Here is a 12,546-nt window from a genome sequence, read left to right as displayed (position 1 = left end):
GGTGGGGTGGGTTGGTGCACGTGTGTGCGTGGGCTTGTCTTTGTCTGTATTGTGTGTGCACGTGTGCACAGGTGGGTGCATGCAAGTGTGCATGTGTGTCTGTGTATTGTGTGTGCTCTTGTGCTCACGTGAGTATATGCAAGCGTGCATGTGTCTGTGCACATGTGTGCATGTATGCGTGCACAGGTGTGTATGTATGTGTGTGCATGTGAGCGTGTGTGTGCACAGGTGTTTGTATATCCGTGTGCACGTCAGTGTGTCCCTGTGTCTGTGTCCCTGTGTCCCCCCATCTCCCTGTGTCCCTGCGAACCCCCGTGTCCGTGTCCCCGCATCCATGTTGCCCCTGTGTCCATGTCGCCTGTGTCCATATCACCCCCGTGTCTGTTTCCCCACGTCTGTGTCACCCCCGTATCTGCTTCCCCGTGTCCATGTACCCGTGTCCCTGTCACCCCCGTGTCCATTTCCCCATGTCCATGTCGCCCTGTGTCCCTGTGTCCGTGTCCTCCCGTGTCCCCATGCCCCTTTCCCCGTGTCCGTGTCCCTGTGCCCGTGTCCCCCCGTGTCCGTTTCCCCGTGTCTGTGTCTCCCCGTGTCCGTGTCCCTGTGTCCATGTCCCCGTGTCCGTGTCCCCGTGTCCGTTTCCCCGTGTCCGTTTCCCCATGTCCGCGTCCCCGTGTCTGCGTCCCTGTGTCCGTGTCCCTGTGCCCGTGTCCCTCCGTGTCCGTGTCGCCCCCGTGTCCGCGTCCCTGTGTCCATGTCCCCGTGTCCGTGTCCCCCCGTGTCCCTGTGTCCGTGTCCCTGTGTCCGTGTCCCCGTGTCCGTGTCCATCCGTGTCCCTGTGTCCGTGTCCCTGTGTCCGTGTCCCCGTGTCCGTGTCCGTGTCCCTGTGTCCGTGTCCCTGTGTCCGTGTCCCCGTGTCCGTGTCCCCCCGTGTCCCTGTGTCCGCGTCCCTGTGTCCGCGTCCCCGTGTCCGTCCGTGTCCCTGTGTCCATGTCCCTGTGTCCATGTCCCCGTGTCCGTGTCCCTGTGTCCGTGTCCCCCCGTGTCCGCGTCCCCCCACGTCCCTGTGTCCGCGTCCCCGTGTCCGTGTCCCCGTGTCCGTGTCCCCTCGTGTCCGCGTCCCTGTGTCCGCGTCCCCGTGTCCGTGTCCCTGTGTCCGTGTCCCTGTGTCCATGTCCCCGTGTCCGTGTCCCCGTGTCCGTGTCCCTGTGTCCGTGTCCCTGTGTCCGCGTCCCCGTGTCCGTCCGTGTCCCTGTGTCCATGTCCCTGTGTCCATGTCCCCGTGTCCGTGTCCCCGTGTCTGTGTCCCTGTGTCCGTGTCCCCCCGTGTCCCTGTGTCCATGTCCCCGTGTCCGTGTCCCCCCGTGTCCCTGTGTCCATGTCCCCGTGTCCATGTCCCCGTGTCCGCGTCCCCGTGTCCGTGTCCCCTCGTGTCCGCGTCCCCGTGTCCGCGTCCCCGTGTCCGTGTCCTCGTGCCCGTGCGCGCTCCGCCCGCCCCCGCCGGGCTCGTGCCCGCCCCTTCCCGCCGCGCTCCCGCCGCGCACGCGCAGCTCCTGGCCCCGCCCCTTCGGGCCGCGCGTGCGCGCGCGCTCAGCGCTTCCTGCCGGGCGGCGGCAGCACGTGGGGCGGCGGCGGGACCGGCGAGACCCCGCGACCCTCCCGGCCCCACCACCTCCGGCCCCACCACCCCCGGAGCCGCCGCCATGAGCGGAGCGGAGCCGCCCGGCCGCGGGATGCGCTTCGCGGAGAACCAGCTGCGGCGCCACGGCTGGCGGCGAGGTGGGCGCTGCACCGGGGCGGCCCCCGGCACCGCTCCGCGCTCCCCGGCGTGTCCCCCGCGTGTCCCCCGAGCCCTTGGCGCTCCCTGAGTGTCCCCGGCCGCCCCCAGTGTTCGACGCGGGCCAGGCGTCCCCCGGCCCTCTTCGGTCCTCTGCCCCCCGGTCAGCGCCGGTTCCCCGGTGCCAGTCTGTCCCCCGGTTCCCCGGTCCCCGCCAGTTGCCCGGTCTCGTCTGGTTTCCCGGTCGCTGCCGGTCCCCCGGTGCCCGTCGTTTCCCTGGTCCCCGTCGTTTCCCCGGTCCTGGCCGGTTCCCCCGTCCCTGCCGGTTTCCCGATCCCCTTCCCAGAGGCGCAGGCCCCGGCCCCACTGTCACCCCCACACTTGGAGTCTCTCGGCAGCCGCAGCCCCCGGTGGCCTCCCCGGCCGTGGGGGGCTCTGGGGCGGCCGCCGCAGTGACAGGTCCCCTTGTCCGCAGGGCAGGGGCTGGGGAAGCGGGAGGACGGCATCGCCGAGGCCATCCGGGTGAAGGTCAAGTGCGACACAGCGGGGGTGAGCGCGGCTCCCTGACCCGCTGGGCTCGGCCTAAGGGGCCACCGGGCGCTGCAGCTGTTTCGGTGGCTCCTCTGTGCCCCGCAGGTGGGACACGACGCGGCAGAGCCATTCTCCTTCCACTGGTGGGACCACGTCTTCAACGAGGCGGCCGCCAACGTCGCGGTGGAGGCCGGGCAGGTAGGAGGGCTGGGGGCGCCCTGGGCAGGCCGGGATGGGGCTTGATGGCAGGGGAGGGTTTTGGGGTCATGCGGCGATGAGAACAATTCATACAGACGCAGAGACGCACAGACACAGCGTTCTTGTTAGCAGCGAGAGCAGAGCCAGGCAGAGCTGAGCCCTCTTTTATTAACAGTTCTCAATGTATAGGTTTACAGATATGGGCCTGGACGTTTTTTCAAAAGATGTTATCCCAAACACACCACACTCGTGACTGTCTTCAGTCACATTCCCATGTATATCTTGTGGGCGGCGTTCTGACCCACTCATTCACGCGCCCAGGCCCAACATTCACACATCATACATATAGGGGCGGTTTTCCGACCCGAGATATCGTTCTCACTGGCCTGGGCTATCACTCCTTACGCCCATAAAAAACATAACTCTGTATAACCTGTCCAAGGCCATTTAGCTGGAACCGCGCATCCTGCTCTTCCCACAGGGTCACCTTTGGTGGCCTCTGCGCTGTCACTCTCTGTCCCCACAGCCCCTAACAGCACCATGGTGGCAGAGGGGTGCTGCCCGGGCGGGTGGAGCCCCTCGGGCAAAATGCTTCTGAGCCCTTTGCAACTCTCTCCCTGCCCCAGGATGGCGTCTCCATGAAGAGGCTTTCTGAGCAGGGAGTCAAGATCAGCAACAAGAAGCCCCGCAAGGCCAGCAGCGCCGGCAGCATGTTGTACGGCCGCTTTGTGAAGGTAACCGGCCTGGGAACACGGCTTGGTGTGTCCGGGAAGGCTGCTGTGAGCTGTGCCCCGCTCTGACAGCACAGCCGTCCCAGCTAATCGCGCTGTGGCCCTCAGGTCCCCCTTTTCCTTGTCTCCCTTTCCCCCGGCCCCTCCGTCTCTCCCTGCTGCAGTCAGCCACGCTCACGGCCCACGGGGAGGAGGCCACGAAGTTGCCCGCTGGCTCGGGAAGCGATGAGGAGGATGAGGAGAAGCTGGACCGCTCTTCGGCCAGCAGGCAAGGCTGGGCCAGCAGCTCACGGTCCATCCCCATGATGCGGCAGTGGGGAGGGATGAAGGCTGCGAGGGGGAGCCCCATCAGAGCACCTCCCTTCCCCCTGCCCTGGCGCTGGGGGTGACGTGTCCCCTCTGTGTCCCACAGGCTGACGGATGAGGAGCTGATGCGAGCGTGCGGGGGCCGCACAGCGCACAAGTGAGTGGTTTGGTGGGGCTGCACAGGTGGGCTCCCCCCTCCTTTCAAACAGGCTGGGGGGCACATTCCTCAGACGGGAGGTGCCAGACCCCAGTTGTCCGTGGTTGTTGCAGGGGTGCCCGTCACGGCCTGACCATGAGCGCCAAGCTGGCGCGCCTGGAGGAGCAGGAACGAGCTTTCCTGGCCACGTACCGGCAGAAGGAGCGACAGCCTCAGCCGCAGGAGAGCAGCCCGCCAGCAGAGAGGCACGAGAAAAAGAAGAATAAAAAAGGGAAATCGTGCAGGGATGGAGTTGATCCCAAGACGCTGCAGAGCAAGGAGCCAAGTGGAGAAGAGGAGGTGGCGGGAGAGGAGGAGAAGGTTGTGAAGAGGAAGAAGAAAAAGAAGCAGGAGGAGAACACAGACAAACAAGAGGTGGCTGAGACAAAGAAAAAGAAGAAGAAAGACAAAGCAGAGCTGGCTGAGACGAAGAAGGACAAAGAAGAGCTGGCTGAGGCAGAGGTACCTCTAGAAGACACAGATGGGCCAGACCAGGCTGGGCACTGCCCCAGGAAAAAGAGGAAGAAGAGGAAGAGGGAGGCAGAGTGAGCGAGGGCCGGGGCCACTGTGCTGCTGAGCTGCTGGCACCGTCTGGCTGGGAGGGTCCAGATCCTGCCCGCTGGTGCTGGTGGGCACCCAAGGGTGCTCCAGGCTCTTCCCAGGTGGAGCACAGCACTGAGCTGGGGATGCTGGGCCGAGACTGGTTCATCTGGAGCTGTATCAAGCTTTTACTTCACCCCTTTAGCCTTCCTCCCATCAGGGGTGGCCCCAGATCCCACCAGACCCAGGGCAGGGACCTGTTTGTTGTGGGTCCGTCGCAGAAGGACACAAGGGGACAGATCTCAGAGAGCACTGATATATTTTTTCAAGGGCATCAATAAATCTTTATTGCAGCAAAACTATCCTGATGTGTGAGCTACGTAGCAGACCCTGGACTGTGTCTGTACCTCAAAGCACTCAGATTAGGTAGCAAGCCCAGCCTGCCTGGGAACTACCCATTCAGTCCAGAGCTCAGGGGGGCTTTTGGCCACCAAACTTCAATCCTTCTGGCAGAGCTGGGTAGGACTGAAACCTAAAGAGGTGCCGAGCATCCTCCGCGCAGAGAGCAGTGGCTTTGGCAGAATTAGGCCCCGATCTGCGCTGCAGCCCAGTCTGGCACCCCGAGCCCCCCAGCCTGGGCTGCCCGTCCTCAGGCCTTGCTCAGCTGCAGGACGCAGTCTGTCTCGGGGTACGGTGGCAGATTCAGAGCGTATTTCTTCTGGAGCGCAGGGGGCACAAACCTGCCCCCAAGGAAGTGGTAGCGGCCAGCAAAATGCATCGCTGCCTTCTTGGGTGCCGTCAGCGAGATGAGCATGTCAGGCTGGAGACCGTCCGCCTTCCCCTTCTCCACATCCCAGCCTGCAACGAGCACCGAGACCAGGCTGGAGCCCGCGAGACCCCGGCGGGCACTTTACTCCGGCAGGTCTGGCTGTTACTCACCCGAGGGGATGTCGATGCTGGCGATGGGCACCGTGATGCGCTCCAGGGTGCTGAGGATGCTGCCAAAGGGCTCCCGCACCGCTCCCGTGAAGCTGAACCCAAAAATCGCATCCACCACCAAGCCGTAGAGCTCATCGATGAGCGCAGCCTGCGGTGGGGAAGGAATAGGGTGAAAAATAGCCCTGGGCACGGCTGCTTCTGAGCCAGGGGCTGCTCCTCACCTCAGCTGGGAACTCGGGCAGGAAGGGGATGTCCATCTTCTGGCACTGGGTGGTCAAACCTTCAAACAGGGGCTTGCTGGGGCGCTTGGGGTAATACACGGTTGGCTCGTAGCCCTGCAAGAGCAAGAGGGACTTGAACAGCGCCCGGGCACCGAGAGCTGCCTGAGGAGCAGGAACCCCAAAGCTCACAGGTACAGGGGTGCAGGGCGACAGGCACCCTTCGCGGGGGGGGGCGTGCAGCCGCCTGCACGAGACACTCACAAACATTTTGAGGTGCCGGGCGCAGACCAAGCCGTCACCGCCGTTGTTCCCCGGCCCGCACACAACCAGCACGGTGGGCCGGCTTGTGGTGAAGGAGCCGGGCGGGTAGGCCTGCATGGGACGGGAGGCGGAGGGTTACGCCGGGGAAGCGGGGCCACAGGGCTGGGACCGCTGTGACACCCCGGGGACCCTGCCTGGCTCCTCCCGTGCGCCCACCTTGGCGATGGCGGTGGCGCAGCTCAGCCCTGCCAGCTCCATCAGCTGGTCCACGCTGAACTTGTACTCGGTGAAGAGCTCCTGGTCAATGGCCTGGGCCTCCTCCTGCCTGGGGGAGAGGACGGCAGCTCTAGGGGCCTCCAAACACGGGACAGGCCCCGGGTGTGGGGGCTCAGGGTCAGCCCAGGGGCAGCTGCCGCCCCCTCAGCTTTGCAAAGTGCCAGCGAGTGTGGGAGGAGGCAGAGTCCAGCTCCCCACGCTGAGCCCCCCGTGCCCCTCTGCACCCCATGGGTCTCCCCCAGCCCCTCTGCACCCCATGGGTCCCCCCCAAACCCTCTGCACCCCCGTGGGTCCCCCCCAAACCCTCTGCACCCCCGTGGGTCCCCTTGAAACCCTCTGCACCCCATGGGTCCCCCCCAGCCCCTCTGCACCCCGTGGATCCCCCCCAACCCCTCTGCACCCCATGGGTCCCCCCCAGCCCCTCTGCACCCCGTGGATCCCCCCCAACCCCTCTGCACCCCCGTGGGTCCCCCTGAAACCCTCTGCACCCCGTGGATCCCCCCCAACCCCTCTGCACCCCTGTGGGTCCCCTTGAAACCCTCTGCACCCCATGGGTCCCCCCCAGCCCCTCTGCACCCCGTGGGTCCCCCCCAACCCCTCTGCACCCCCCGGGCCCCTCTCTGCCCTGTTACTCCCCCCTCGCACCCTCCCTGCCCCTTGCGGACCCCCCAAGCGTCCCCCGCACCTTCCACCACCCTCGGGACACCCCTGCAATTTTGCCCCCCTCCCGTGTACCCCCCGGCTCCCCTTCCCAGCAGTACCCGAGGAAGCGGAGCCCCTGCGGCCCCGCGCTGGGCCCGTGCATGGCGCGGCGGGGGCGGCAGCAGGCCCGGCCCCGGCCCCAGCCCCAGCCCCAGCCCCAGCCCCGGCCCCGGCCCAGGCTCGGGCAGCGCCCGCCCGCCCGCGCCGCCGCCGCCGCCACCAGCAGCCCCAGCCCCAGCAGCGCCCGCGGCCCCGGCATGCGGCGGGCCCGGCCCGGGGAGGAGCGGAGCGGAGCGGCACGGAGCATGCGCGGGGCGGAGCGCGGAGACCGTCCCCGGGAGTCTGGGGATCCGGGTTCGCAGCCCGCCTGCGGTCATTGGGGCTGGAAAAGCCCCTCAAGATCATCGACTCCCATAACGCAACTCTAGCAATGTCCCCTGTCCCTGAGAACCTCATGTCCGTCTGTCCGACCCCTCCAGGGATGGTGACTCCAGCACTGCCCTGGGCAGCCTGTTCCAATGCCCCACAGCCCTTTGGGGAAGAAATTGTTCCCCACATCCAACCTCAACCTCCCCTGGCGCAACTTGAGGCCGTTTCCTCTGCTCCTGGCGCTTGTTCCTGGGGAGCAGAGCCCGACCCCCCTGGCTCCAAGCTCCTTTCAGGCAGGTCAGAGATCAGAAGGTCTCCCCTCAGCTCCTGTTCTCCAGCTGAACCCCCAGCTCCCTCAGCCGCTCCCATCACCCTTGTGCTCCAGCCCCTTCCCCAGCTCCGTTCCCTTCTCTCAACTCGCTCCAGCACCTCAAGGTCTCTCTTGGCCTGAGGGGCCCAGAACTGCCCCCAGGATTCGCGGTTTGGCCTCCCCATTCCCAGCACAGGACGGTCACTGCCCTGGGCCTGCTGGCCACACCAGTGCTGGTACCAGCCAGGATCCTGTGGCCTCTTGGCCACTGGGCACCCGCTGGCTCATGTTCAGCCGCTGTCACCAACACCCCCAGGTCCTTTTCCAGCTGCTCTTCCCCAGCCTGCAGCGTTCATGGGGTTGTTGTGACCCAAGTGCAGGACTCAGCCCTTGGCCTTGTTGAACCTCAGACAATTGGCCTCGGCCCATCGATCCAGCTGCTCCAGATCCCTCTGTGGAGCCTCTTGCCCTCCAGCAGATCAACACTCCCACCCAACCGTGTCTTGTCTGCGAACTCACTGAGGGTGCGCTCGATCCCCTCGTCCAGGTCATTGGCAAAGACAGTCAGCCAGGTCCGTCGTTGTCCCCCCCTTCCAGGACACCCAGCCCCAGCACGAAAACGAAGACGGCAAAGCACCAGATTCAAAACCATGTTGACTCGAGCACCACGAATGATCTCCCGCCGGCAGCTCGGCCCTGTCCCGGGGGACGCACGGTCCGGACCAGGCCCTGCTGCCCGGTCACGCTGCCGGCCCCGCCGTGGGAAGGAGCCACGTCCCCGGTGTCCTCTGCTGTCACACAAGGCTGCAGATGAGGGACAGGGTCCTTTTCCTCGTGCGGGGCTCCCGGTTCCCGCGGGGCGGAGAGCCGGCAGCGGGGTCGTTGGCGGGGCTGGGGGCAGCGAGGCCATCGAGGCGTTAGGGGTGTAGGAGTGCCCGGTGGGATACAGAATAATGGGAAACGGGGGAATTGAATGCACCAGGGTTTGAGGTTGGCTGCAAGGTACCAAAATCCCAAGGCCCTGTGTTTTTGGGCTTGGGAACACAGCCCTTGGAAGGAGCAGGGGTGTCCCCAGCCCTGCCCAGGGGGGTCTCCATCCCTGAACCCTCCTCTCAGGACACCCCGGAGCCCAGACCTCCCGTCCCCTCCCTTGCCCGCTCCTCCAGCGCGTCACCTACCGCTCCAGGGGCCTCAGCCCAAGGGGCTGGTGGTCACGGTGCCCTGTGAAATGCAGCGTGAGAACCGCAGCCCTCGGCTCTTCGGCAAAGAGAAGCTCCGGTTGTGTTTCGGTACTTACTCGGCCGGAGGCTGCCATGGCGCAGGGGAGTGTTCAGGTTACTGGGAGCAAAGCAGAGATGCTCATGTGGTGGTGATGGGGAGCATCTGTGTGACAATCTCTCCCCTCTCGCATTATTACTGAAGCCTCCCCAAATTCCAGCTTGAATTACCTCAAACACGCTCCCCAGAATTACACATCTTTAAAACTCTAATATGTAATGACAACCAATGCTATTTTTTTTTGCTCGTTGAGTTCTAGGTGCAGTCACTGCCTTATTTCAGTTGCTTTCTTCCATATCTATACAAACTTAGATTGAAAATACGACCCGGAGGTGGATTTTCACCTTAACCATGTGAAGTCCCTGGGGCGATGCCACTTGCTGTATTACATTTGCTGCTACTACAAGGGGTAAAATCTGGTCTGTGGGTGCAAGGAGCTGTATTGGGGTGCCTCCCACCTCGCCCACCCACCTGTTAGCGTGGAGCTGGCTGTGACACCCTGGAGCTGCGCTGGGACCATCCGCATCCTCGGGGGCGTCCAGACGGCCGCGTGGGCCACAGGGCTGCGGTGCGGGGCTGTCGGTCGGGGCTCCTGTTCCTCCGGGGAGGAAGGGCAGATGGGCAGGAGTGCAGTACCAGGCGGTGCCGAAGCCTTGGCTCTGGTAGAAATTGGCTGTATGGCTCAAGCCATGGCTTTTAGTTTGCATCCTCTTACCTGAACGCCCGGGATGTGCTCCTGGCACACACACGTACAGCTCGTCCCCAGCCTGGGCTTTCCCCGCAAAGGACCTGTGGTCAAAGGAAGGAACATTTGTTCCATGGGTGATGCTGGGAACGTGGCCATGGAGGAAGGAGGGACAGGACAGCAGCTTTCCTACTCACACCTCACTCCCCCGGAGCCACGTCTTGCTGGTGTGGGGCAGCGTGGAGCAAAATCGCAGGTGGCCGCGGTCCTGCTAGGACAGACGGACAGTCTGGGATTTCCATGCACGTGTCCCTCTGCCCACTCGACCCCAGTGCCTCTCTCCACCAACCCCCAGCTGGGGTGTCAGTGCCCAGCACCCCGATGTGCCCCACAGCCCAGGGCGATGCTCACCGGGGTGGGGGCCCAGCCCGCCCGGCGGGACAGGCGGCCGTGCAGGCAGAGCTGGTGCTGGACGGCGTCCGTGAGCTTGTGCACCACCCGCTCGCGGGCAGCTCTGGGGGCGTCCTGGGGACAAGAGAGCCCCACGCGGGCTGGGGAGATGCCGCGAGATGCATGGGAGGGTCTGGCCTTGGGGTTTTCCCCGGCATGCCTTACCTGGCAGTGGGAAAGCAAAGTCAAGGCCTCCTTGTAGTGCCCGATGGCTTTCTGGGGGTCTCCCAGGTGGAAGCAGGCTGCTCCCAGCCCCTCGCACGCTTGCCACTGCCCCTGCACGTCTCCTGGGAGGTGAAGGACAGCGTCAGCACTGAATCCCAGAGCGTCAGGGGTTGGAAGGGACCTCGGAAGCTCATCCAGTGCAACCCCCCCGCCGGAGCAGGAACACCCAGCTGAGGTTACACAGGAAGGTGTCCAGGCGGGTTGGAATGTCTGCAGAGAAGGAGACTCCACAACCTCCCTGGGCAGCCTGGGCCAGGCTCTGGCACCCTCACCGCGAACAAGTTTCTTCTCCTATTCAAGCGGAACCTCCTGTGTTCCAGTTTGCACCCATTGCCCCTTGTCCTGTCACTGGCTGTCACCCAGAAGAGCCTGGCTCCATCCTCCTGACACTCCCCCTTTCCATATGGATCCCCATGAATGAGCTCAGCCCTCAGTCTCCTCTTCTCCAGCTCCAGAGCCCCAGCTCCTCAGCCTTTCCTCGGCAGGGAGATGCTCCACTCCCTTCAGCATCTTGGTGGCTGCGCTGGACTCTCTCCAGCAGTTCCCTGTCCTGCTGGAGCTGAGGGGCCCAGAACTGGACACAATATTCCAGCTGCGGCCTCCCCAGGGCAGAGCAGAGGGGCAGGAGAACCTCTCTGACCTACTGACCACCCCCCTTCTAATCCCCTCCAGGTCCCATTGGCCTTCCTGGCCACAAGGGCCCAGTGCTGGCTCATGCTCTCCCCGCTGTCCCCCAGCACCCCCAGCTCCCTTTCCCCTACACTGCTCTCTAACACTGGCCCAGCACTTTGCAGCCGAGATCCTGCTGCCCTTTGGATCCGGCACACATCTGGCTGCAGTCTGCTTGGCATCCGGATGGTGCGGAGCTCCCCGCGCAGGGACGATTTGCCTGCGCCTCCCCTTACCTGAATCCCGGAAGGCTTGCAAGGCGTGCAGGTAGTTTTCTGCAGCAGCCTCATGGTTCCCGAGCCGGCTGCAGGCATACGCCAGGTTACCAAAGCACTGCCCCTGCGCCCTCCGGTTCCCTAGAGCACCTGCAATTGGGGACATGAGGCTCCATCCCGAGTCGGCACATGTGCCAAAGCCACGAGCAAGAGATACCGGCGCGACGTACTGTGCAGCGCTGCCGCTCGCCGGTGCCAGCCCAGGGCCGTGCCGAAGCTGCGCAGGGCGTTGTGGGCAGCACCCAGGTTCTGCAGCAGCGCAGCCTCCCTGCGCCGGTCCGGCTCGCCGCTGCAGAGGGCAAGCGCCTGCTCGAAGCTCTCGGCAGCCAGGGAGAAGATGTGGAGCTGGGAGTAGCCGAGGCCGATGTCATTGTAGAGTTTCCCTGCGGGGCAGAACGGAAAAACCGGGTGCGGGCGCTGCTCCCCAGGGCACCGAGAGCAAAGGCTGCGGCGCGGCGCTACCTCGCAGGGCTGGGTCGGGGATGCTCTCGCAGAGCGAGCGGCACTGGGCGAGGACCCCCGCGATCTCCGCCGCCCTGAACCGCCGGCTCTGCAGCATGGAGCCGCTCGCCCTGCTCAGGGCCACCGCGGCGGCCTCGGGGCTCGCGGCCGACATGTAGGTCTGCGCGGCGTCCAGGAAGCAACGCGCGGCTCGCGCCGGCGCCCGCAGCCCCAGGTAGCAGCAGCCCATCCGCACGTGGGTCCCGGCTCGGCCGCCGGCCTGCGGCGTGCACTCATGGCCGGCAGCTTTGCCAAAACTCTCCAGGGCTTTCGGAAAGTCCCGGAGCCCTTCGTGAGCTGCCCCGATGTTGAAATGAAGGTCCTCCAAGCGCTCCCCGCTCTCCCGCTCCGAGGGCTGGGACTGCAGGAGGAACTCAAGGCCCTTTTTGGGCTTCCCACTCTCCACATAGGCAGCCCCCAGGTTGAAGGCACAAGCCCTGCGGAGCCCGGGACTCGCGGTGTCCCTGGAGAGAAGCAGCGCCTTCCCGAAGCAGCCCAGCGCCTCCCGCGCGTCGCCCCGCGCCAGCGCCCGGCGCCCGGCTCGCGTCAGCGCCTCGATCTCGGCCGCCCGCCCCACCGCCTCGGCCTCTCCCTGCTGGGCATCTGGCCCGTCCTGGGGCTTTTCCTTGGCTTTCTTCCTGCTCTTCTTCCTGGGCGCGGGGTCTGCGGGGGCCGCGGGCTCTGCTCCCGCGTTAGCAGCCTCCTCCGAAGCCATGGGCAGGGTGAGCAACCCGCCTGCGAGACAGAGAGATGCAGCGGGTGGCCTGAGCCAGCGCGGTCCTGGGGCTTCTTATAAAACCCTAGAATCACTTCAGCTGGAAGAAACCCTCAGGATCATCAAGTCCAACCATAACCCAACTCCAGCACTAACCCGTGTCCCTGGAAACCTCCTCTAAATGTCTTTTAAACCCCTGCAGGGATGGTGACTCCAGCACTGCCCTGGGCAGCCTGTTCCAACGCCCCACAGCCCTTTGGGAAGAAATTCTCCCAAATTTCCAACCTCAGCCTCCCCTTGAGGCCGTTTCCTCTGCTCCTGGCGCTTGTTCCTGGGGAGCAGAGCCCGACCCCCCCTGGCTCCAAGCTCCTTTCAGGCAGGTCAGAGATCA

General features: G+C 64.8%; 3 protein-coding genes across 3 annotated transcripts; 1 reads left to right on the top strand and 2 right to left on the bottom strand.

The window, feature by feature from the left end:
• Nucleotides 1–1,631: 1,631 nt before the first annotated feature.
• On the top strand, nucleotides 1,632–4,650 carry LOC136000123 (G patch domain-containing protein 4). Its single transcript, XM_065653823.1, has 7 exons — nucleotides 1,632–1,779; nucleotides 2,253–2,326; nucleotides 2,414–2,506; nucleotides 3,133–3,240; nucleotides 3,402–3,505; nucleotides 3,650–3,700; nucleotides 3,814–4,650. The coding sequence occupies exons 1-7, from the start codon at nucleotides 1,704–1,706 to the stop codon at nucleotides 4,286–4,288; spliced, it is 981 nt and encodes a 326-aa protein (XP_065509895.1). The 5' UTR covers nucleotides 1,632–1,703; the 3' UTR covers nucleotides 4,289–4,650.
• NAXE (NAD(P)HX epimerase) lies at nucleotides 4,582–6,950 on the bottom strand. The gene is made up of 6 exons (XM_065653824.1): nucleotides 6,738–6,950; nucleotides 5,917–6,025; nucleotides 5,701–5,811; nucleotides 5,440–5,553; nucleotides 5,219–5,366; nucleotides 4,582–5,137 (listed from the first exon to the last, which is right to left on the bottom strand). Exons 1-6 carry the CDS (start codon nucleotides 6,935–6,937, stop codon nucleotides 4,929–4,931), a joined length of 891 nt encoding a protein of 296 aa, XP_065509896.1. The 5' UTR covers nucleotides 6,938–6,950; the 3' UTR covers nucleotides 4,582–4,928.
• A 1,618-nt stretch (nucleotides 6,951–8,568) lies between these two features.
• TTC24 (tetratricopeptide repeat domain 24) lies at nucleotides 8,569–12,155 on the bottom strand. Its single transcript, XM_065653854.1, has 9 exons — nucleotides 11,402–12,155; nucleotides 11,110–11,322; nucleotides 10,901–11,029; nucleotides 9,936–10,057; nucleotides 9,732–9,845; nucleotides 9,518–9,588; nucleotides 9,351–9,424; nucleotides 9,107–9,227; nucleotides 8,569–8,695 (listed from the first exon to the last, which is right to left on the bottom strand). Exons 1-9 carry the CDS (start codon nucleotides 12,153–12,155, stop codon nucleotides 8,569–8,571), a joined length of 1,725 nt encoding a protein of 574 aa, XP_065509926.1.
• Nucleotides 12,156–12,546: the final 391 nt, after the last annotated feature.

This window comes from Caloenas nicobarica, chromosome 31 (genome assembly GCF_036013445.1).
Source record: "Caloenas nicobarica isolate bCalNic1 chromosome 31, bCalNic1.hap1, whole genome shotgun sequence".
NCBI lineage: Eukaryota > Metazoa > Chordata > Aves > Columbiformes > Columbidae > Caloenas > Caloenas nicobarica.
This window is presented reverse-complemented; position numbering and strand designations above follow the sequence as displayed.

What these genes read in the sequence shown, in the direction of transcription:
- LOC136000123 (XM_065653823.1), top strand. Translation starts at nt 1,704, where the DNA reads ATGAGCGGAGCGGAGCCGCCCGGCCGCGGGATGCGCTTCGCGGAGAAC. An exon ending in GACCGCTCTTCGGCCAGCAG is followed by an intron (nt 3,506 to 3,649) that starts GCAAGGCTGGGC and finishes TGTGTCCCACAG; the next exon opens with GCTGACGGATGAGGAGCTGA. An exon ending in GGGGGCCGCACAGCGCACAA is followed by an intron (nt 3,701 to 3,813) that starts GTGAGTGGTTTG and finishes TGGTTGTTGCAG; the next exon opens with GGGTGCCCGTCACGGCCTGA.
- TTC24 (XM_065653854.1), bottom strand. Translation starts at nt 12,155, where the DNA reads ATGGCTTCGGAGGAGGCTGCTAACGCGGGAGCAGAGCCCGCGGCCCCC. An exon ending in GCAAGCCTTCCGGGATTCAG is followed by an intron (nt 10,058 to 10,900) that starts GTAAGGGGAGGC and finishes TTCACCTCCCAG; the next exon opens with GAGACGTGCAGGGGCAGTGG. An exon ending in TGGCTCCGGGGGAGTGAGGT is followed by an intron (nt 9,425 to 9,517) that starts GTGAGTAGGAAA and finishes CTTTGACCACAG; the next exon opens with GTCCTTTGCGGGGAAAGCCC.
- NAXE (XM_065653824.1), bottom strand. Translation starts at nt 6,937, where the DNA reads ATGCCGGGGCCGCGGGCGCTGCTGGGGCTGGGGCTGCTGGTGGCGGCG. An exon ending in GCGCCACCGCCATCGCCAAG is followed by an intron (nt 5,812 to 5,916) that starts GTGGGCGCACGG and finishes CGTCCCATGCAG; the next exon opens with GCCTACCCGCCCGGCTCCTT. An exon ending in TGCCCGAGTTCCCAGCTGAG is followed by an intron (nt 5,367 to 5,439) that starts GTGAGGAGCAGC and finishes TCCCCACCGCAG; the next exon opens with GCTGCGCTCATCGATGAGCT.